This window comes from Cydia strobilella, chromosome 18 (assembly GCF_947568885.1).
Source record: "Cydia strobilella chromosome 18, ilCydStro3.1, whole genome shotgun sequence".
Lineage (NCBI taxonomy): Eukaryota > Metazoa > Arthropoda > Insecta > Lepidoptera > Tortricidae > Cydia > Cydia strobilella.
The window spans coordinates 12339106-12361557 of NC_086058.1; the positions used below are offsets into that span (position 1 = coordinate 12339106).

General features: G+C 40.5%; 1 protein-coding gene across 3 annotated transcripts; it reads left to right on the plus strand.

Moving 5' to 3' along the window:
* The first annotated feature begins 92 nt into the window (after nt 1-92).
* LOC134749761 (ionotropic receptor 75a-like) lies at nt 93-21489 on the plus strand. Of its 3 annotated transcripts, XM_063684789.1 has the most exons (8): nt 103-236; nt 344-977; nt 1825-1992; nt 2344-2570; nt 3646-3857; nt 19838-19992; nt 20554-20670; nt 21158-21489. In XM_063684789.1, exons 1-8 carry the CDS (start codon nt 230-232, stop codon nt 21387-21389), a joined length of 1752 nt encoding a protein of 583 aa, XP_063540859.1. In that variant the 5' UTR covers nt 103-229; the 3' UTR covers nt 21390-21489. The 3 variants fall into 3 exon arrangements, with proteins under 3 accessions (XP_063540862.1, XP_063540859.1, XP_063540861.1); XM_063684792.1 differs by having other exon boundaries at nt 93-977; XM_063684791.1 differs by lacking the exon at nt 20554-20670 and having other exon boundaries at nt 105-236; nt 21158-21483.
* The last annotated feature ends 963 nt before the right edge of the window (nt 21490-22452 follow it).

Sequence of the window (22452 nt, forward strand, 5' to 3'; positions counted from 1 at the left end):
CTAATTAAAAAACACGTCATCGGTAAGATCGCTTACCTTTATTCTAATGCTAAAGAAACAAACTATAGTCTTAGTATTTATTAAAATATTTTGGCCAAATCCATTTTTTTTTAAATTACACCATAGTACACCAGTCTTTTTGTATGCAAATAGCCTACTGACAGTAATAGGCGACAGTCGGCAATCAGATGTAATTTTCTTGTCATCTAGTTATCATGGGGAAATATTAATGATAGGTTTGTAGCAGCCATTTTAGTTCATTCTCTAAATGCGATCATGAACTTAACAGCATACAGTTCTCTTCTTACCATACTCTCAACAGCGGAAATCGATCTGATTAGAGATGTCTTCAAATATAAGAATTTGCATTTTGGAACAATATTTCATTGTTCAAAACCAGAAAATGCTATTTGTCTGCATAAACATCTAAAGGAAATAGACCTACGATTTTCAACTATCATGATGTGTTCTAACGCTTCACATATCAAACAAACAAATGATAGCAGAGTTGGGATAGTTCTAAAAACATCTTGCGAAAACTGGACACAAATTTTCCACCGTTTTGATTTTAACTTATTCAAAAAATCTCTATACTCATGGCTTATTTTCACCGACGACGTATCTTCTACCTCTGAAGCCTTATCCAGATATCCAATAGAAGTGGATTCTGATGTTACCATAATATCTCTGCAAGAAAATTCCTATGGTATTTTCGAAGTTTACAATACTGGGTATTTTACCAACGGGCGTTACCATGTCGAGCCAGTGGGCTACTGGTATTATAAATTACGTATGAAGGGGCACAGAAGAACAAATCTGGATGGCATTGTGTTGAGAAGTGCGGTGGTCGTGACGCACAGCATTGGCCACCAGACATTCGAGGAGTACATCAGCCGCTTGAAGGCCGAGGTGGACTCATTGCATAAGCTGAAATATTTCACGCTTTTGAATTACTTGAGAGAAATGTACAATTTCAGGTAAGTAGAAATAAAGAAAATAAAACTCGTAGACATAACATGTACATTGGTTGATGGGAGCTCGTCTCCGCCTCGGTGGAAAGGCAGCCTTAACTGTTTTCATGGCTGACGAAAGCAATTATGGGGCAAGTGCCTCTTACACAGACCACCTCTTATTTCACCATGTGCCTGAGCTTTGTTTAGTTATTGCTTTCCCCTGGTAGACACTTTGAAGGACTGACTGTTTTATTTTACTTTAGGTACCTACTGTTTACTACACGATTGGTCATCATCATCATCACTACCTCTACTAAGTCGTGTGCTGCCCTCACGCACCCCATCAGGTTCTCTGCAATCTTAAGGGGCCCACAGACTAATCAGTCCGCCGGACGATATCGGCCTGTCAGTTGTTCGGAACTGTCAAATTTTTGTTCTAAACGGGTCCACTGACTATCAGTTCGCCGGACGATATCGGCCTGTCATTTAGAACAAAAGTTTGACAGTTCCGAACAACTGACAGGCCGATATCGTTCGGCGGACTGATAGTCAGTGGGCCCCTTAACTCACAGCCGATATCGTCCGGCGGACTGATAGTCTGTGGGCCCCTTTAACCAGATCGTTGGTGATGTTAGTCCACCTTGCAGGGTTTTCCTCCTACTCTGGTATCATAGCATTATGCTAAGTTGGGTCCATTTCTGTATGCGCAATTAATGTTCTGTTTCTCTGTTTTTGTTGTCTGTATGTAGGTACTTGTACGTATACATGTTTTTAATTGTCACGAATTGTCTTTTATCTTTATCTTTTCTCTTCCTTCGTCCTTAGGTGCATACCTATGATTACGTAGTTAAAAGTATGACGTTAATTTTAGCTTGATAGTCCAACGGACAAACTCCTGGGGATACGTGACTAACGGCAGCTTTGACGGCATGGTGGGCACGCTGCAGAGAGGGGAGACCGACGTCGGGGGCACGCCGGTCTTCATCCGCGCCGACCGCGCCAAGTTCATACACTACGTCACTGCGACCTGGCCTTCTAAGTATATAAATTTTTTTATGTTTCTTTTTTATTTACCCCTTTACATCAGCAGTCATTTTCGAAGCACGATTTTTCTCTAAGACTACACATTTTATTGCCAGTGGCGTAGCTAGGCGTGGGCAAAGGGGCCTTTTCCCCACGGCCTCGCGTCGCACTCAACCTTGACAGCAAGAATTGCAAAGTTATATCCTTCACCATCAACCTATTTACGTCCTTTTAAAATTAGTAGCTACTACCTATTAAAGGTCGTATGGCTCAATAAACGGAATCCCAACTTAGCCAATCCAGGTTTATTGCAGACCCTATAGCGCTTAGTCATTACATATAACTTAATTCCTTCTTTCCTTCCTAGACCATGCTTCATTTTTCGTCACCCAAAACACCCCGGCGGTTTCTTGACCATCTACACCCGCCCGCTTTCCTACAACGTATGGCTCTGCATCATAGCACTTCTGGTGTTTGCTGGCTCGCTTCTGTGCGTGCTGATAAAGCTGAGTGTGACAAGGACGGCAGGAGATGATGGGGATTTATCGGCGAGTCTGGCGCTGCTGTCGATTTGGAGTGCGGTGTGTCAACAGGGTAACGCAGCGTAGTATATAGTATAGTATAGTAACACGCGAGCGCGAAGCGGCGCGGCGGGCCCACGGCGATCGCGTTTGCAATCGCCCACGTAGGACACTTCTCAGGTATCAAAGGATTGATTCACTCCGCGCCGCATCGCTTCGCTTCGCGTACGCGTGTTGTTCACCTACGCCTGCGTAAGGTTTGTCATAGAAAGGTTATTAAATACTTTTTGCAGATATGGTAAACCCTTACCTACACATAAAATCATCCAGTAAATGTCATCTTTAAGTGACATTCACATTACAGCCCGAAGTGTCCGATTGGTTTCCGCTTCCCGTAACTACCCCAAGTACTTTCACAAGACACTCGTGGAAATTGTAGGAAGCATGCACTTGTCGGATGGTCCGGGCCTTCGGCCCTACGCAGGGCTCGACCTACGGCCTTCACATTTGGACACTTGTACTATTGTTCTGAGTTTAAGCACTAACCACCCGTAGTTCGGGATTTCGGCCTCGCGTGTAGACGTACGCCTTTCCCGCATGCTTCGGGCCTTCGACCCTACGTAGAGCTCGCCCTTCGGCCTATGCAATAGCTGTTTACACCAGTACAAAATACATTCTTACCTACACTACATCCACATATCAGCCCCACATATCCATATACGCACACTAATAACACAAATACACATAAAGTTACAAATATGGAGCTGTACCTAAGAAGGGTACAATATGATAGTAGCGACCGACCCCAACCGTCCCGGGACCAGTCTGAAAATCAGCGCGGAGCCCTCTGGCACCGCACATGCTGAGATTGGGACCCTTTGCCTCACCATAGATTTAAGTTATAGTTATAGTTGATATTTGAGTTTAGTTTATATTGTATTTTTAAGCTATCCTTTCACAAATTGTAGATTTTTTCCTAAGGTGTGGCAATAAAGATTTTGTTATTTTATTTTACGTTCCTCGTAAACCATTGCGGCTGTGTCCCTGATACAGCTTACCCGTATTTTTTAGATAATAAATAAGTGTTGTAATAGTTTAAAGCAATATTATAAGCGTCTTGAATAAATTTATTTTCTTTTAAATCCCAGGAATGACCGTAAACCTTCGCGCGAGCTCCGTACGCCTCGTGCTGTTCTGCTCTTTCCTGTTCTCGCTGTTCGTGTATCAGTACTATAACGCGCTGGTGGTGTCAACCCTGCTGCGAGCGCCGCCTGTCACCATCCGCTCGCTGGAAGACCTGCTCAAGAGCAAACTGAAGGCGGGCGTTGAGGATGTGCTATACAATAAGGATTATTTCAGGGTTGGCAATACGTATTTTATATCAATAATATCCACACGGATACACATACACACCATCATTATTTAATCGTATGGTGTAACATTGAAGGCAATATTATAACTTTAAGCAAAAAAAATATTAGGTATCTGCCTCTATCGCTCGAATATGCAGGTGTTGGAGAGCTACAAGTAGTTAGTTTGTGCCGGTTCTAGCCCCTCCTCCTCCTCCCGTTCTAGACCAAAACTTTTCCGCTAGGGGGCGCCACTAGTTAGTTTGGCAAAGATCCGTCAGATGGCGCCACTAGTTAGTTTGGCAAAGATCCGCTAGATGGCGCCACTTGCTAGTTCCATAAAAGTCCGCCAGAGGCGCCACTAGTTAGTTCTAAAAATATCCGCTATGAAATGTATAGATGGCGCCACTTGTTAGTTCCGCAATGATCCCCGCTAGATGGCGCCACTGTGTATGTGTAAGAGCGCCTGTTGTTATTTTCATAGCAAATCCGTTAGATGGCGCCACTTGTGAGTTCCATAAAAATCCGCCAGAGGCGCCACTAGTTAGTTTGGCAAAGATCCGTGAGATGGCGCCACTTGTTAGTTCCGCAATGATCACCGCTAGATGGCGCCACTTTGTATGCGAGTTATCGATTCGCTTAATGGTTCTCGATGAAATGTATAGATGTCGCTAGAGTCAGTGGACGTGGAAGTTTTAGTTCCAAAAACATCCGCTACAAAAAGGTATAGATGAGCTGCCGTCCGAGTAGTTCTAAAAAAGTCCGCAGCTAGTTAGGCAAAGATCCGTTAGAGGAAGCTACGTTTCAAAAGTGCGCTAAGAAATGTATAGATGTCGCTAGAGTCAGTGGACGTGGAAGTTTTAGTTCCAAAAACATCCGCTACAAAAAGGTATAGATGAGCTGCCGTCCGAGTAGTTCTAAAAAAGTCCGCAGCTAGTTAGGCAAAGATCCGTTAGAGGAAGCTACGTTTCAAAAGTGCGCTAAGAAATGTATAGATGGCGCTCGCTAGCAGCACTGAGTACACTTTGTAAGCTAAGTTTATAAAGAAAAAAAAAACAAAAAAGTGACGGGGTGGCGCATCCATGCACAGTGGCTAAGGTCGGATTCGAACCGGCGCTATTCTTTAGCTAACCGGGCTAACGTCTCTCATTCATGATGATGAACCCTTAGGCCACCTCGTCACTGTATAACAGGTTCAAATTTCGAGACTATATGTGAGCAGCAGCAGCAGAATCATAGTAGGACTAGGCGTTGTGTGAAATTTGCAGCGAGTCCTACTGGAATGTCGGAATGTGGCATCACAGCAGTGACACGTGCAAATGAGGTATGCACCCAGACACCCCGCCCCCTACGCCCACTCAGCCGCGTACGCATTCCATGATTACGTCATGCGTCTAGACACCCGGCGCATGACGCAAGTTATTCTCTCGCCCAGTTGTTGTCGGCCAGCCAACCTCACGCCACGTCACGCAGTACGGTGTCGTTTGAGCTCGCGATTCGTAAACAATATTTTTATAAAACAGTCATCTTACTACCATATTCTACTACTACTACTATTCCAGTGTCACAACGAATATCGCGTTATAGTCAATAACGATGGATCTGCAAGCTTCATCACATGCCAAATGTAAGTTTTTATTTCAATTATATACAAGTTGTACTAACATGTTGAGTATTTAAACTCTGTTCTATGTAATTTGAAAATCTATCACTTTTACACTTGCTTACTTTTAATATAAATAATTACAATATTTTGTATTATATCTTCCCCAGCTGCAGCTGACACGACTGACGGTACCAACACCACCACCACCACCACCACTTGGTGCTGCCAGTGCTGGTTGTCCACCATTAAAACAGGCGGCGGCGGCGTCGGCGGCAGTGGCTGTAGCAGTTCCACTTCTCAATCGCCACCAGCAGCAGCAGCAGCAGCAGCAGCACAACCGATGACAACAACAACAAAAGCACAAGACGATGGGGCCATGTACTGCTGCGATACCGAGAGCGATACCAGCAGCAGCAGCAGCAGTGATGAAATGAAAATCAAGTGGCTAAAAGCGTTCGAGGACAATACTCTGATTAAAAGATGGCGCCTGCCCATGGCATTACACACATTTAGAGGGGAAGTAGCGAAATTGTTGAAACGTATATATTTCGAAGGTCACCATGCAGACGATTGTCATGTTTACTGGTTAATTGTAATGTGGTATGATTTAAACGATACAGTGGAAGAGATTGTGGAAGACGCTCAAATCAACTATCAAGACTGGATTGTGTTATTAGGCGGTGTTAAAGCGGAACTTTTTTCACGTGCAGTGTTCAATATGAAATCTTTTAATTGTTTGATCAATGTTATATTTTGTGTGGTAGGTCCGAACATAATAGCTTCCGGTGATTATGAATGTGTGTAAGAGTCCTCGTACAGATATAGATGTTTTTTTTCCCATTCTAATTGTTTAATTTTAAATTGCTAGCTCGCTGCGAATGTATAAATAGGTACTACACAATTATAAAATAAATATATATATATATATATATATATATATATATATATAGAGATGTTTTTATTGAATGAAACCTCATTGACTTAGAGTAGATAAATATTTATTGAGAAAAAAAGAAAACTTAGACAATGTTATCTTTATCTATCCAACTCTTTTCATTTAAGCCGAGCCATTTTACATACACTTTATTTCCACGACGTTTCAAAACTTTTTCCACTAGATAAATGTCATTGTGTTTAGTTTTCTGCAACTCTTGTTCGTAGAAACATCCAGAGATGGGTTGGTGATTAGCGTCTTGAAGTAAATATGTCACTGGATTCGTAGTTTGCACTTTAGTTATTGTAAATATCTCCGTAGTCCAATTGCCTATGTAGCCTTTGGCGAAAGTGGATTTATATTTACTAATTCTCACATGTTGACCCACCTTGAACTTGGCACGAGGTTTGATTTTAATGTGATTGTAGACTTTATGTAACAACTGTTTAGAGTTGTTTTTATTCACACTCGCCGGCGCCATACCGATAGTGCGGTGCAGTTTGTTGTTGTAACAATATCCCACTTGGCTTATCAGTTGTAGCCATTTGTATGAACCATTCAAGCTAAATTGTTTCCAAATCCAATGTTTTAAGGTTCTAATTAGTCTTTCCACTATGGAAGCTTTCATCGCACTATAGGTAGAGTAGTGATTGATGTGATGACGATTCATGAGCAATTGAAATTTGACATTGAAAAACTCTTTCCCATCATCTGATTGAATATTCTTGGGCTTTCTGCCGACTTGACTCAAAATTCTGCTCATTGCCTTTGTAACATGTTCAGCGCTTTTAGATTTTAGCGGTTGCATCCAAGCGTACTTTGAAAAGGTATCAATACACACTAGAATGTATTTATAGTTGTTATTATACTTGGAGTACTTTTGCATATCAATTAGATCAATCTGCCACGTGTCATCGAGCCCCCTCTGAACGAATCGACGACGTGGAAATGTTTTTCTCGCATACTTATGTATCTCGTCTACTACTTGAGCTTTACTCATTTTTCTTCAATATAATACGCTTTCCTGGAAACGCTGCCGCTTCCGATGGTGTTTGTGGTTGTGGTGTAGCAATTCTTTGTGATAATTTTTCAAGCTTGAACCGTAAATCTTTTAAATCTTTAACATTTGCCTTTAGCTTTGCGTTTAAAAATACCACTTGTTCATCTAGTTCAGCTCTACATATGGCATCAGTTTTGAGAAAAGACTTGTGAATTCCCGCCACTCGTCTATTTTCAAAATTTACCAAATCTCGTTCCACTTTTATGTCGTCACGGATTGTAGATTCGCTACCCAAGTATTGTCCAAACTTGTTAAGAGGCATTGTGAAAGTGAACCATGGAGAGAGTCCTCATCCGTATTTATAACAAGGGGCGTGTACGTGTGGGGAGGCTTGGATACAAAACAGGTCTGTTTTATTAGATAACAGGTTTAAAAAAAAAAAACAGCCAACAGAAGAGGGTCAGTTTTCTTACTTTAAAACTATACCGCTCTCAGTCAGTTCCTCAACGATTGCATTGATCTCGTTCGAATGAGAGGTGTTGCCAGCACTCTGTGATGCTATCAAAAGCTGTAAACGACTCACCAGTTCGTTTGGATCATCCCAATAGATGTAATCAGTTTTCGGATAAAAAGTTTTAGTTGTTAATAAATCCCTTTTACCAGAGTTCAAACATCCACCTCCTTTATGTTTCTTTGATTCTTGTAGTTGTTTAATGTAGCGTTGATACTTTAAACTTCTATCTCCACTCAATTGACCGTTTGGTGAGAATCCTCTACGATGAGCGTTTGTCATGTCTAAAATCTTATTGTAATCCTCTACATCTTTTCTCGAAACAATATGCTTGTTTGGTAGTCTTTTAAAGATGAGTTCCAACAGTCCAGGAGTCATGTTGAATCGTAAATGTTTAACATGTAACACGTCATCAATGATTTTAACTCGACTATTACCAATATGCATTTTATCATCCTCGAGATAAACACCAAATGGTATTTTTGGCGTTTTAATAAGATGTTTAATATATTTGTTTTGTAGATCATCAATACTACTATCATTACCACCACCACCACCTTCATCGGCGTCAATGTCAAGAGCCGACTTCATATCATCATCATTATCGCTACTCGTAAGCTTTTCATCTCCCTCTGTTTTTGTTCCATCATCTTTTTCTTCATAATCATCATCATCATTAAAATCATAATCATCATCATCAGCAAACTGTTTTTTTTTTTAAAAGATTATTACTGTACTTGAGTAGTTTACTATTGGGCTCTTCGGTTTTGATTAGATATTTCCTTTTACGTGATCCTTGTGGTAATGGTGTGGAGGTATTTATCAAGTGAGGATGAGGATGATGAGGGTAATTCATTACTGTGGGTTTGGCATTGTCACCATTATCATTCTTATTATTACCCTTTGACTCTAAAGCTTTATTCATCAAAACATTGAGCGGTTTTGTAATTGGTTCAAAGGTTTGCGCTAGCGAAGTGTCGAGCGACGTCTTATCTGCTCGCAACGCTTTTACTTTTCTCTTTACACTCTCAATGGAGTCTACGAGTTTCCGTTTCAACTTTTTGTTACCAAACATGTCTTCTTCTTCTTCTTCTTTTTTAGTACAAGTGCACCGTTGCTAATGTAAATTAATAGAGGTTCGTCCTCAGTAGCCGACCGCATAAAACTGATAATAAACCGGAGATGACACTAAATTTTATACAATAATGAAAACGTCAAATCCTTTACGATATCGACCCTTGTTAATGTCTCTCTCCTTGTCGATTGTTAAAAAAGTGTACTTTTTCTGCCAACACTCGCGACAAATTTCCTTAAACTTTTCCCAACTCATATCGGTGTTTACGTGATCGTCATAGGCATGTTTTAAATTCAACTCGTCCTGCTTGAATAGCAATATAAGATTGGCATTGTCACGTACCAAATGTTTAGGTATCCTACTATATGTCTGGCACAAGTAGAAACAATCCAACCAACGATGACGTCCCATTGCAAAGTACTGACGAATGGCATCTTGATCTTCCAAAGCCACATCATCAAATACAATGACGCTGTCCTCGGCGGCTTCTTCCGGTGGGACGACTTGACTCTTATCATTGTACGTGTGAAACGGTATGTCACCCGCCTGCTCTAAAACTTTACCCAGAAACTTGTATTTAGGTTGATTCAATGATTTCGAATACAGATACACATTATGAAACTTTACACCGTTCGGATGTAAGAGTAGAGACAACAAAACATTTGTCTTGCCACAATTGGAAGGTCCACAGATGAGACATCTAATGTTATTCGCCAGCAACGAGCCATGTTTAAAAGAGTTTTGATCATGTGCTTTTACATTGTCATCCAGCACAACACTCCAATCTTTAATAGCGAGTGACGTGTTTTGTTTTTTAAGCTTCATTTCAGTGTGATGTACCAAATCGTAAGGACGTGTATTTTATACACATTCACATGTCCAAAAGTATAAAAATTATATAGATATATATAGGCATACTTTATAATCACCGGCACAGTCAAGTAGTGATACTTGAGATGATAACACACATTGGTGGGGTTAGTGTTAAACATAATCCCAAACGACGTAGACGACAGCAACCTCATAATAGCTGTAGCGGTGGTGGTATAATAAATAGTTTAATTAATAATCTACCATTTGAAGTGCACATACCCGGTTACAATTATTGCGGTCCCGGTACTAGATTGAAGGAGAGATTGGCTCGCAACGATCCTGGTGTGAATCCGCTTGACGAAGCTTGTAAATTACACGATATAGCCTACTCGCGTGACAAGACATTGGAGGGACGACATCAAGCAGATTTACTATTGGCCAAAGCTGCTAAAAATCGTTGGCTTGGTGGCCACAATCGTCCAATTGGTGAACGTATTGCCGCGTTGGCGGTAGATAAGATTATGAAGTATAAAGTTAAACACGGTATGGGCATGATTCCCATATCAAAAGTCATAAAAGCAAGTCGTGATGCTGTAAAGAAACACATTGCGAAAAAGAAGGATACAACTACTAATACACTACTCAAAGTGGGTGTAAAAGCGGCAAAACATTTTGTTAAAGGAAAGATTGTCAAGGGACAACACAAACAGCGAGTCATCCCGATACCCAAGAGAGGCGGTTTCCTGCCAGCTTTGATACCGCTACTGGGTGCTTTAGCCGCCACGGGAACTTTGGCCGGTGGTGTTACCACTGTTGCTAAAAATATTTATGAAATGGTAAAGAGCAGAAATAATAATAATAATAATACCGAAAGCAAGATTGTCGGTAGAGGTTTATATTTAGCACCTTATAAACGTGGAATGGGACTCTACATTACACCGGCTAATGGAGGCGATGAAAAAAAAAAACAAGAAATTAAATTTACCCCCAATGGGTAAAGCTCTCACCGATATGGACATTGTGAGATTTGAACGTAGAGTGAAAATCCCCTACTTTAGAGGTGTTTTCATGCGAGATAATCTCCCAAAGAAACCTCACTATTATGAAACTGGTATTATCAATTTGGACTCTCAGCGGGGTGAAGGTACGCATTGGTGTGCCTATGCGAAAAAGGGTGATTATTGTCTATATTTTGATAGCTTTGGTGATTTGAGGCCACCTCGAGAGTTTATTGATTATATAAATGATGTCAAACAACAACAACAACGCAACGTGCGAATAGAGTATAATTACAATCGATTGCAGAAATTTAATACTGTAAATTGTGGACACTTGTGTTTGGATTTCCTATATACCAATGCTAAGCGTTTGTTTTAAATAAATATCATGAGCATTACATGTGTAGTTTCATTCTTACATTAAACGTGGTAGACGTCAGCAGGTATCATCATCATGTCTATGACATCATTCACAATTAGTGTGAGCGGTAACGAGCCTGTGTTGAATGTAGACTTTCAACCGGCTCTAGAATTGGACATTGATGGTTTTTACGAGTGTGCTCTCGTGTACTTTAAGACTTTCAACACTATTCCCAATGTTGATAAGAGCAATAATCTGTTTCACTATGGGGATGATATAATCGCAATTCCTGAAGGTTCATACGAGCTCTCCAGCATAATACACTTGTTGAAGGAGGAAATGTCAAAGAGGACTAAAGGGTCAGAGGGTGAAGGAATGGTGGCAGTGGCAGACATCTTGGTAAATAACAATACCTCCAAATGTATGATTTTCTCGCCAAAGTATGATATTCACTTTGACAAACCAAACAGCATAGGGTCACTGTTTGGTTATTCACCGAAAAAGCTCAAAGCAAAAACTGCACATTGGTCGGATAAAACAATTAACATAATCATAACAAACACTATAAGAATAGAGTGCAACATTGTGGAGGGCTCATTCGTAAACAACAAGCCGTCACATGTTTTACACGAGTTTTCACCTGACGTCCCGCCCGGCTATCAAATTATTGAACAACCCACCAACATTATATATCTGCCTGTCAAGAAGAGTAACATTCGCATACAAAACATTGGTTTGCGCATTGTAAACGAGCACGGTGATACGGTGAATTTTCGAGGTGAAAGCATTGCACTTCGTTTGCATATTCGTAAAAAGTAAAATGATTATTCATAACAATAAAAGCCCTGGTAACAACACCTCTACAATTAGTCGAGATCTTGCTCTCGTTGAGAAAACTACTACTACTACTACTCTTCGTCCTCATCGTCATCGTCGTATTAACAAGAGACAGCTGCACCAGTCACTACAGAAACAACAACAACAACAACAGCCAAAGAAATTGACTAGAGAAAACAGTGCATTTTTACAGAGTATCGGTTTCAAAGTATGTCCTCGTCATCTATATTAGACATTGGTGAGAAGGTGTTATTCGACGATAGTATAGAAAGTATAGAATTTCACCCATACACTCCGTATAATGACTCTTTCAAAAATAACGACAACATCCACATTTGTATCAACCGTCAAGATCTAATTCTACTGCCGAGTCAGAGTCAAATATTAGTGGAGGGCACAGTGGAGAAAGGATGTCTACTGGTGAACAATGGTGCTGCATTTTTATTTCAAGACATTCGTTATGAATTGAACGGTGTGGAGATTGATCAAGCGAGAAACTGCGGTATCACGTCCACCATGAAGGGACTAGTCTCCTACACCAAGGAAATGGATCATAGTCTTCAGACGGCGGGGTGGGAAGTTGGCGCCAAAAAGATACATGACAAGTTTACTGTAACTATACCACTATCTCATATCTTGGGTTTCGCCGAGGACTATAAGAAGGTTATAATGAATGGGAAACACGAGTTGATATTGAATCGCGCCAGTACAGATGTAAACTGTTTAGATTTAGCAGCCGTTGATGCCAACACGGTACCGCAACCGCCGGTTCCAAATGGTGAGATTGAAATCACCCGTGTCACATGGAGGATGCCTGTCATAAAAGTATCAGACAAGGAGAAACTGCGCTTAATGTCGTATGTTGAGAGAAGCATACCGGTTCAGATAGCGTTCCGCACGTGGGAGCTGTATGAATACCCCATACTACCTGCCTCAGAACGTCATATTTGGTGCATCAAGACGAGTACTCAGCTGGAGAAACCTCGCTATCTCATTGTTGGTTTCCAAACGGCTCGTAGGAACGACAAGAGCAAAGATATGAGTATATTCGACCATTGTAATCTCACCAATTGCAGGGCGTATTTGAACGCACAGTATTATCCATACGATTCCTTTTCGGCTGAATTTAAAACAAACAACTATGTGCTTTTATATGACGCATTTACCAATTTCCAACTATCCTACTACAACCGTGATCATACCAGCCCCCAAGTAAATTATGCTCATTACAAGACACAATCTCCATTGGTAGTCATCGACACGTCAAGACAGTGTGACAGCTTCAACTCGGGAGCTGGGGCTATTGATATTAAATTGGAAATGGAGTTTAAAGGGAACGTGCCGGCTAACACCACGGCATACTGTCTCATTATCAGTGATTCACTGTTTGAGTACAACGCACTCACCAGTACCACGCGTAAAATCATTCAGTAGACCATTGACCGTCTTCACTTGTAAACGTGTCTTGGAGCTTTAAAAAAATAATAATTAAAAAAATGAATTATTCAAACATTTTTTCACCTTCTTACACACCGTCAATTGATTGTTCCGGTGCTGCTGCTGCTGCTGCTAATGTTGTTGGTTTCGGTTGCTGTGAGCTGAGCAAGAGTGTCTACAATCTTAAACGCTGTCCTGCTGATGCAAGTGCTCTGATTGAAAATATCCATGTATACTTAAAGTTGCAGTTTATTGAAGCTAAAATCAGATTAGATACCTGTGTCAGTTTTAATGGACAATATGAACTCACCTGTGAAGAATGTAATGCAATGTTTGCGGAAAAAGTTGATGTAATTGGAAACTACTTTCATAACCCAATGAGTGTTTCGCCAGAGCTGCTTCAGTGCGATCGTCTTCGGATGTGTATCTCTCCAGTACCGTTGCTTTTACTCACATGTGACGGTGACGATGATGATGAATCTATGACAAACTCACACCCCTTGGTGATTAACCACATGGAATAGAGTCTTATCGAATGTGTTATGGAGTGTATTAACGCACGTATCGGATACTTGAACAAGATAAAGTCTACATATGAGAACCGTCTCAACTTTTTCAAAAAGCATTTCAAGATATATTACCCCACCAATATTCAGCAGGCACGCAATATTATAAGTAGTTTGTGCAACGTAAACGATATTGTCGACTCTGAAATAAAGTGTTATGCAGCCGATATTTTGTGTAATACCTATATTTTCATTGAATAGATTAAAGATTGATGAAAATAAAAAGTATCAATAACTAACCAATTTTTTTATTTTAACATAAACCCTTATTATTCTTTAAGCAAAAAAAAAATGTAGTCTCTTCTTTGACTTGTCTTTGATTGATGATGCAATAATCACAATAATAATAATATGTGCGTGGGCGGCACCCGCCGTCCTGCACCTGCCGTCGCGACATTTGTGTGTGTGTGTGTGTGTGTGTGTGTGTGTGTGTGTGTATGTGAGTGTACCAGGCAGTGCCAGCGCACCTCACCGCCGCATTCCTGAGTTACGTCATCTTTCTAGACACTTCCACGTCCCCCGCTCCCCGCGCCCCGCAGACGCACGCCCAGTTGCCTGCGAGTCAGCCGTCACGTGGCACGCCCCGTACCTCGTAAATAATTTCCAGCTAATAATAATTTCGTCAGTCTGAGTGTATGTAGATGTGTAAAAAGTAAACATGGTCATTGTTTGTGAATATTGTAACCAAAACTTTACTCGGAAAGATAACATGCTTCGACATGTGGTTTACTGTAAGAAACATTTAAAGTCGGATAAGTCAGCGTGTTCTAAACGTGATAAGACCTTTCCAAAGCAAGATATACCTGCCAAATGTGAAAATTCATATCAGCGGTTGGGGGAGAAACGCAGTCGAGTTAGCGATGAAGAGCTACCACTACGAGCTAAAGATGACGCATCAACCTCCAAAAAGCGAAAATGTGATATATGTGAAACAGATGTCACGTCATTACATAATCACCTGAAGAGTGCAATGCATAAACAGAGTCTAAAATGTGAGATGTATGATGGAGATACGGAAATAGTAACATCCGCTTTCAAGAGCCGGATAATCTCATATAGACTGTTTTCGAAGGATGAATATCTCACTCCTGAAGATTTCATGGAGAGTGTACGCCTGCGAGTTATTAACCTTATAGAGGAGAACATTTCTAGGGTTAAGAGCGCTGTTAAGGTGAATTTAGAACTCTTCGGACGATACAGTAAATGGATAAAGGTTAATGATAATGATCAGGAGGTGGAGGAGGTGAAATCTTTCAATACTAAGAATAAAGTGATTTCATTAGATGCTAGCAAAATAAATAAAATATATCAATCGTTTATGGAGGAGATCCGAGTCAAGGCTGAAGACTTTCAAGAACGTGACAGTGGGTGGGCTATAAGTAAAGTGCTGCATCTAGAAGTGAATATTAATAAGTATCAACCCTTGCAAGGATCATCGTACATCCCCCTTCCAAAGTGGGTGCAAGCGAGGAAGGCCTGTATTAATGTTAAAAATGATGATAACGCATGCTTTGCGTGGGCCGTTGTTAGTGCTCTCTACCCTGGTGATAAACATGTGGATCGCCCCACATCATATCCCCACTATAAGGAGATACTAAACCTTGAAGGAGTGTCTTTTCCCATGTCATTGAGTGGGATTAAACGTTTTGAAGTATTGAATAATATAAGTGTAAACGTATTTGAAATCATTGAGGAGTCAATAGCGGGACCTGTGTATCATTCGAAAAAACGACGCGACCGTCATATAAATATGCTTATAATCGAAGATGGTGAGAAGAAACACTTTTGTTGGATAAAAAAATTAAGTAGATTGATAAGCGCGCAGCTTTCAAGACATCATCATAAGATGTGGTTTTGTGATGGATGTCTCTTACCTTTTTCTAATGAAATTAAATTCAAGCAGCATATAAAACATGACTGTTCCCATGTTAAAACAATTATACCAAATGATGGGGATAATATATTAAAGTTTAAAAACTTTCGAAATCAATTACGAGCACCAGTTGTCGTGTATGCTGATTTCGAGGCTTTATTAAAGCCTATAATACCTACATGCTCGCCGTCTCAATCTTCCTCATATACTCTAGACTATCAGTCACATGAACCGTATAGCTTTGGTTATTTTATTAAATGCTCATATGATGAATCAAAATCGAAATATGTTACATTTCGCGGTGAGGACTGTGCGAAAGAGTTTATTAAATCATTAGAGACAGAGTTAGTGCCATTTGTAAACAAGATTAATACTATAGAACCTATGCGTTCTCTTACACGAGAGCAGCAGGTAGAATTCCAATCTGTTATAAACTGTCATATTTGTGGGGGTGTGTTAGGAGATGATAGGGTACGTGATCATTGTCACCTCACAGGTGAGTTTAGGGGCGCTGCACATTCTAACTGCAACTTAAATTATAAGATTATTAACGCAATCCCCATAGTGATGCATAATTTCAGTGGGTATGACTCACACTTTATAATTAAATCATTGAAAAAGTATGATAATGTTAATGTTATACCTCAGAATAAAGAGAAATTTATATCACTTAGTTTAAAGAGTGAGGTTCTAAAGTTAGATCTTAGGTTTATAGACTCTTTTAGATTCATGGCATCCTCATTGGATACATTAGTGCAAAACCTTCCAAAAAATCAATTTAGCATTATCACCTCGCATTTCCCTCATGATAAAATAGATTTACTAACGCGCAAGGGGGTTTTCCCATATGAGTATGTACGAGGGTGGGCCCAGCTTGAGGAAACTTCACTACCTCCTGTGACTGCCTTCTATAACAGCCTCGCCAGCTCCCCCATTTCCGATGAGGATTACCAATTTGCCCGAGATGTTTGGGATGCCTTCAATATCGGAACTCTGGGGGAGTATAGTGACCACTACCTTAAGACCGACGTCATGTTATTGGCAGAAGTTTTTGAGAACTTCCGTGATGTTTGTCTTAAGACGTATAAGCTTGACCCGGCTCATTATTATACCGCCCCCGGACTCAGCTGGGACTCTATGCTAAAGCATACTAAAATCGAGTTAGAACTACTTACTGACATATCTATGATAAAATTCATTTCATCTGGAATACGAGGGGGGCTGAGTCAGTGTTGTGGGAAATATGCAGTAGTAAATAATAAATATATGAAAAATTATGATTCGGATAAACCTTCCAATTACATCGTTTATTTAGATGCTAATAATTTATATGGATGGGCTATGTCCCAGTATTTGCCTACAGGAAGTTTTCGCTGGCTGTCTCAAGAGGAAATCATCAGTTTCGATATGAGTACATTATGTCCTGAAAATGATAAGGGTTACTTTTTTGAAGTAGATTTAGAGTATCCTACGAGCTTGCATGATTTACACAACGACCTCCCGTTTTGTCTTGAAAATAAGGTTCCATCGATAGGTATGAGTAAAACAAAGAAATTATTAGCTACACTAGAAGATAAAAGCAATTATAAAATTCATTATATAAATCTGCTACAGGCTATAAGACATGGATTGAAAGTAAAAAAAATTCACCGCATCCTCGAGTTTACTCAACGTCCATGGCTTAAATCGTACATTGATCTCAATACAGATAAAAGAATACAGTCTAGAAACAAGTTTGAGAAAGACTTTTATAAATTAATGAACAATGCAGTCTTTGGTAAAACTATGGAAAACGTTGAAAAACGACAGGATGTTAGAGTTGTTAGTGCTTGGGAGAGTCAAGGAAGACGGTTAGGTGCGCGCGCTCTAATCGGTCGTCTTAATTTTCATAGCTCATGCATAATCAGTGATGATATCTCGATAATACAAATGACTAGAAATAGTATAAAGTATGATAAGCCTATATATGTAGGGTTTACAGTCTTAGAACTAAGTAAAACCCATATGTATGATTTCCATTATAATTACATGCTACCTAAATATAATGAAAATATACAGCTATTATACACAGATACAGACTCATTCATCTATAACATTAATACTAATGATTTCTATAAGGATATCAAACCGGATGTAGAAGGTAGATTCGATACATCAGATTTGCAAATTGATAATATTTACGCTTTACCTAGAGTTAATAAGAATGTATTGGGAAAAATGAAGGATGAAGTTAGTGGGAGAATAATTTCAAAATTTATAGGGATAAGATCCAAATGTTATTATATAGAGAAAGCAGAGAATGCTTTTATGGGGGAAATAGGGGGTAGAGAGAAGGAAGAGGAAGAGGATAATGTTATTAAAAAAATCAAGGGCATAAAAAAATATGTCATAGCTAAAACTGTACGAGGTGAGGATTTTTACAACTGTGTAATGAACGCTCCACCTCAATATAGGAACATGAATGTTATACGAAGTAAAGGTCATCAGTTATATTCACAAACTGTCAACAAAATCGCTCTAAAGAATTATGATGACAAGCGATTCCCAATCCCATCAAAACCACATCAAACATTGGCATTAGGACATAAGGAGATAGATGCATATTATAGTTTATTTATAGATTTATGTTAGATATTATATTCTAATTTTACACGTGTTTGTTTTAGATTTTAATATTTGATAATATTTTTTGTATTTTACATATATATGGTATAAATTTAGTTTTAAGTCTATTGACTAAATAAAAATGTTTAGTGAGTGAATACATTATTTTATTATGCATCCAATCACCCACGTGGAGCATGAACCACGCGATCAAAACGTCGTAAAATTCATGAATTCCACGACGCTTACACGTTTATGCCCCGTGGTTTCACGCGCCCCGCTTCCGTAACGACACAAGCGCCATGAATTTCTTGACTCCTGATCACCTGCGCGCCCACGCTGTAGATGTACGTATCCACTGACGAGGCATTAGCGGCATCTGTACTACACTATACATTTCATAGCGGATGTTTTTGGAACTAACTAGCAGCGTCCACTGACGAGGCGGCATCTATACATTTCTTAGCGCACTTTTGAAACGTAGCTTCCTCTAACGGATCTTTGCCTAACTAGCTGCGGACTTTTTTAGAACTACTCGGACGGCAGCTCATCTATACCTTTTTGTAGCGGATGTTTTTGGAACTAAAACTTCCACGTCCACTGACTCTAGCGACATCTATACATTTCTTAGCGCACTTTTGAAACGTAGCTTCCTCTAACGGATCTTTGCCTAACTAGCTGCGGACTTTTTTAGAACTACTCGGACGGCAGCTCATCTATACCTTTTTGTAGCGGATGTTTTTGGAACTAAAACTTCCACGTCCACTGACTCTAGCGACATCTATACATTTCATCGAGAACCATTAAGCGAATCGATAACTCGCATACAAAGTGGCGCCATCTAGCGGTGATCATTGCGGAACTAACAAGTGGCGCCATCTCACGGATCTTTGCCAAACTAACTAGTGGCGCCTCTGGCGGATTTCTATGGAACTCACAAGTGGCGCCATCTAACGGATTTGCTATGAAAATAACAACAGGCGCTCTTACACATACACAGTGGCGCCATCTAGCGGGGATCATTGCGGAACTAACAAGTGGCGCCATCTATACATTTCATAGCGGATATTTTTAGAACTAGTGGCGCCTCTGGCGGACTTTTATGGAACTAGCAAGTGGCGCCATCTAGCGGATCTTTGCCAAACTAACTAGTGGCGCCATCTGACGGATCTTTGCCAAACTAACTAGTGGCGCCCCCTAGCGGAAAAGTTTTGGTCTAGAACGGGAGGAGGAGGAGGGGCTAGAACCGGCACAAACTAACTACTGCTACATAACGAAATTTTGACTTTCGCTGCAGCTGGCTGCTCGCAGCCTTACTGTAAAACAAATTCTTACAAAAACGTTCATACCTACCTAATATTATAAATTAATTTTAGCGCACCACCGACCCCGTAGCATTGGAGCTGTACTCCCGCAAGATCGCCTCCTCCCCTCGCCCCAACTTCCTCCCCCCTGACCGCGGCATGGCATTGGTCAAGCAAGGGGGTTACGCGTACCATGCCGACACCGCCTTCTCTTACCCCATCATCAGGTATGAGAAACTGTTTATTGCTTCCCTCGCTCCTTTAGGCTGCGTTTCCACCAGAGATGTGCGAGGTAGGTATACTAGGTATCTGAGCGGTGCGAGGATGCGTAGCGAGGATGTGGAACAATGTGAATGTTTCCACCAGATATGTGCGAGGTAGCTGAGCCGTAAGATCCGAGGCAGTGTATATAAAGTCTATTTTGTTTTTTACGTCTTATAAATAGTGATGTGCTACAACCGGTACCTAATATAGTCAATATAGGTATTATTAATATAGCGTAGGTGTGTGTAGCGGGCGGTGCGGTGAGGCGGGAGCGGAGCTTTTTAATGTTTTTCGCTGGCGTTCGTACCTCGCAACAGTCGCAACAAATTTCTCGCTCACATCATCACTAGATTTGTATATACAAAAACCTCTAAAGCTGCACTGAGCGAGGATAGGTACATGAAGTGTTTCTATTGGTTCATGACAAACATATCCCTCGATACGCATCCATGCACAGCTTTGGTGGACACGCAGCCTTAGCACCTGCTGCTGACTAGACATATGGACTGTATTTTTATCATCAGGCGGACATTCACCGAACGGGAGATCTGCGAGCTGCAGGAGGTGGAGCTGTTCCCGCCGCAGACCATGTTTGCTGTCATGAAGAAGGGCTCGCCGTATATCAAGCATTTGAGTTATGGGTAAGTCTTCCAAGTCTCAGATCTGAGAGGCGAAGTATAGTCCGCATCTAGGTAGGTACATCCGCGAGCTCCGAGAGGGTTAAAGAAGCTACAGATCGAACCGGGCGTGTTTAAAACCGATATTCAGCCACTGGTGGCCAAAAAAGAACTGTTGAACTGAAGCTGGTAAGGTGCAGACCTTACCCATCCTTTTTATAGTTCAATAGTTTAAAGGCGTCCATCCGTGTAGTTCTAGCGCGTCTTTTAGCACAATGCGAGACTAGCTTTTCGCTTTAAGGCTCATTTAGATGATGCGAGAACTCTCATGCGAGTTTCTTTACATTGCGGTATTTGATCGGTCGACTAAATTTAATTGTAAATTGTAACCTCAATAGTTCGCATTGTAACTAGCCTCGCATGCGAGTTACCGCGCCGACTTTATGAGCCCTTACGCTTCTCTCCTAAAGAAATGCCTTTTTCAAATTAATAATCACAGGATTTATCACAGGATCCGCAAGATGGCCGAATCTGGTCTGATGCAGCGCCTAAAAACCATCTGGGACGAGCCGAAGCCGCTTTGCGTACGAACTCCCGACTCCAGCATATTCAGCGTCACGCTCCGTGAATTCACCACGCCATTGCTGCTGCTATGTCTGGGCGTGCTCGCGGCGACGATAGTGTTCATGGCCGAGCTCGTGGTCTATAGGCTGCAGTTGAAGAGGATACAGTTTAGACACTGAGCGCGGCTTTCAATTATATTTCGCTGATGTAGACAGTAGGGTAATTTACACTTACCTAGTAAAGAAAGGACACTAACCGCCATTTCTTTATACTCAAACGCACCCACCTTGTCAGTAGATAACGGCGCGAAATTCAAATTTTCTATGGCAATTCAACTCTACTACGAGTTCATAGCTACCTACTTGGTCGTTTGCCCCTTGAAAACAATGTCGCTTAATATTGCCTCTTCCAGGGGTCAATTCAAACTTACTTTTTGACATCAAAAATCAAAAGGATATCTAAAATATGTCATTTTGTTCTCATTCAATGATAACCAAATGACTTTTTTGGTTATTGATTCTCACACGATTTCCAAGTAATTAGGAGGAAGCTACGTTTGCCCCCATCAGAGGGCCTACCGCGAACACCGAAGTTCGTAAATTGCGGGCATCTTTCTCTTTTACTCCAATTAAGGTGTAATAAGAGTGACAGAGAAAGATGCCCGCAATTTGGTAACTTCGGTGCTCGCAGTAGGCCCTTAGAATACTCATCTAACAAATAACAGACCTATGTAAAATACCTATGTATAATATTATGAAAAAAGTCTAAGGAAAAAAACGTGCCTCGGAAACAAAAAAAAAATGATTCTAGGACAAATGGCGCCTATACCTTTGGCCTATTCTCGGCTAGATGGCGTTGACGGTTTCGTTTATTATTTAACAATTTCAACACATCAGTGAAAGAACATGGGTCAAAATCATATAAAAATAATAAATACAAATAACTAATCATTTATCCATATAATATATATGTACATTTTTTGGTATTTTTATACATTCTCATTTTTAGTTTTAATCGTGTGTCGACAGATGACAGTAAATTTACTGTGACTACAAAATTTACTATGACAGTAGGTAGCTACACGGAATTCGTGTGCGGAATGTCGTTGAACAAGGTGTAACTTGAATGGATTATAGATATTATAATAGTAGACCAAATGAAATAAAGCACAATGCCGTTTTCCTTCGCATTATTTATTTGGGTACATAACTTCATATCCTCATAAAAATTATAAATATCCAA

Excerpts from the sequence above, each read along its gene's own strand:
- LOC134749761 (XM_063684792.1), top strand. The coding sequence starts at position 277 with ATGAACTTAACAGCATACAGTTCTCTTCTTACCATACTCTCAACAGCG. Across the intron at positions 2,571-3,645 it reads GAGTGCGGTGTGTCAACAGG|GAATGACCGTAAACCTTCGC; the intron begins GTAACGCAGCGT and ends TTTAAATCCCAG. Across the intron at positions 20,671-21,157 it reads ATCAAGCATTTGAGTTATGG|GATCCGCAAGATGGCCGAAT; the intron begins GTAAGTCTTCCA and ends GATTTATCACAG.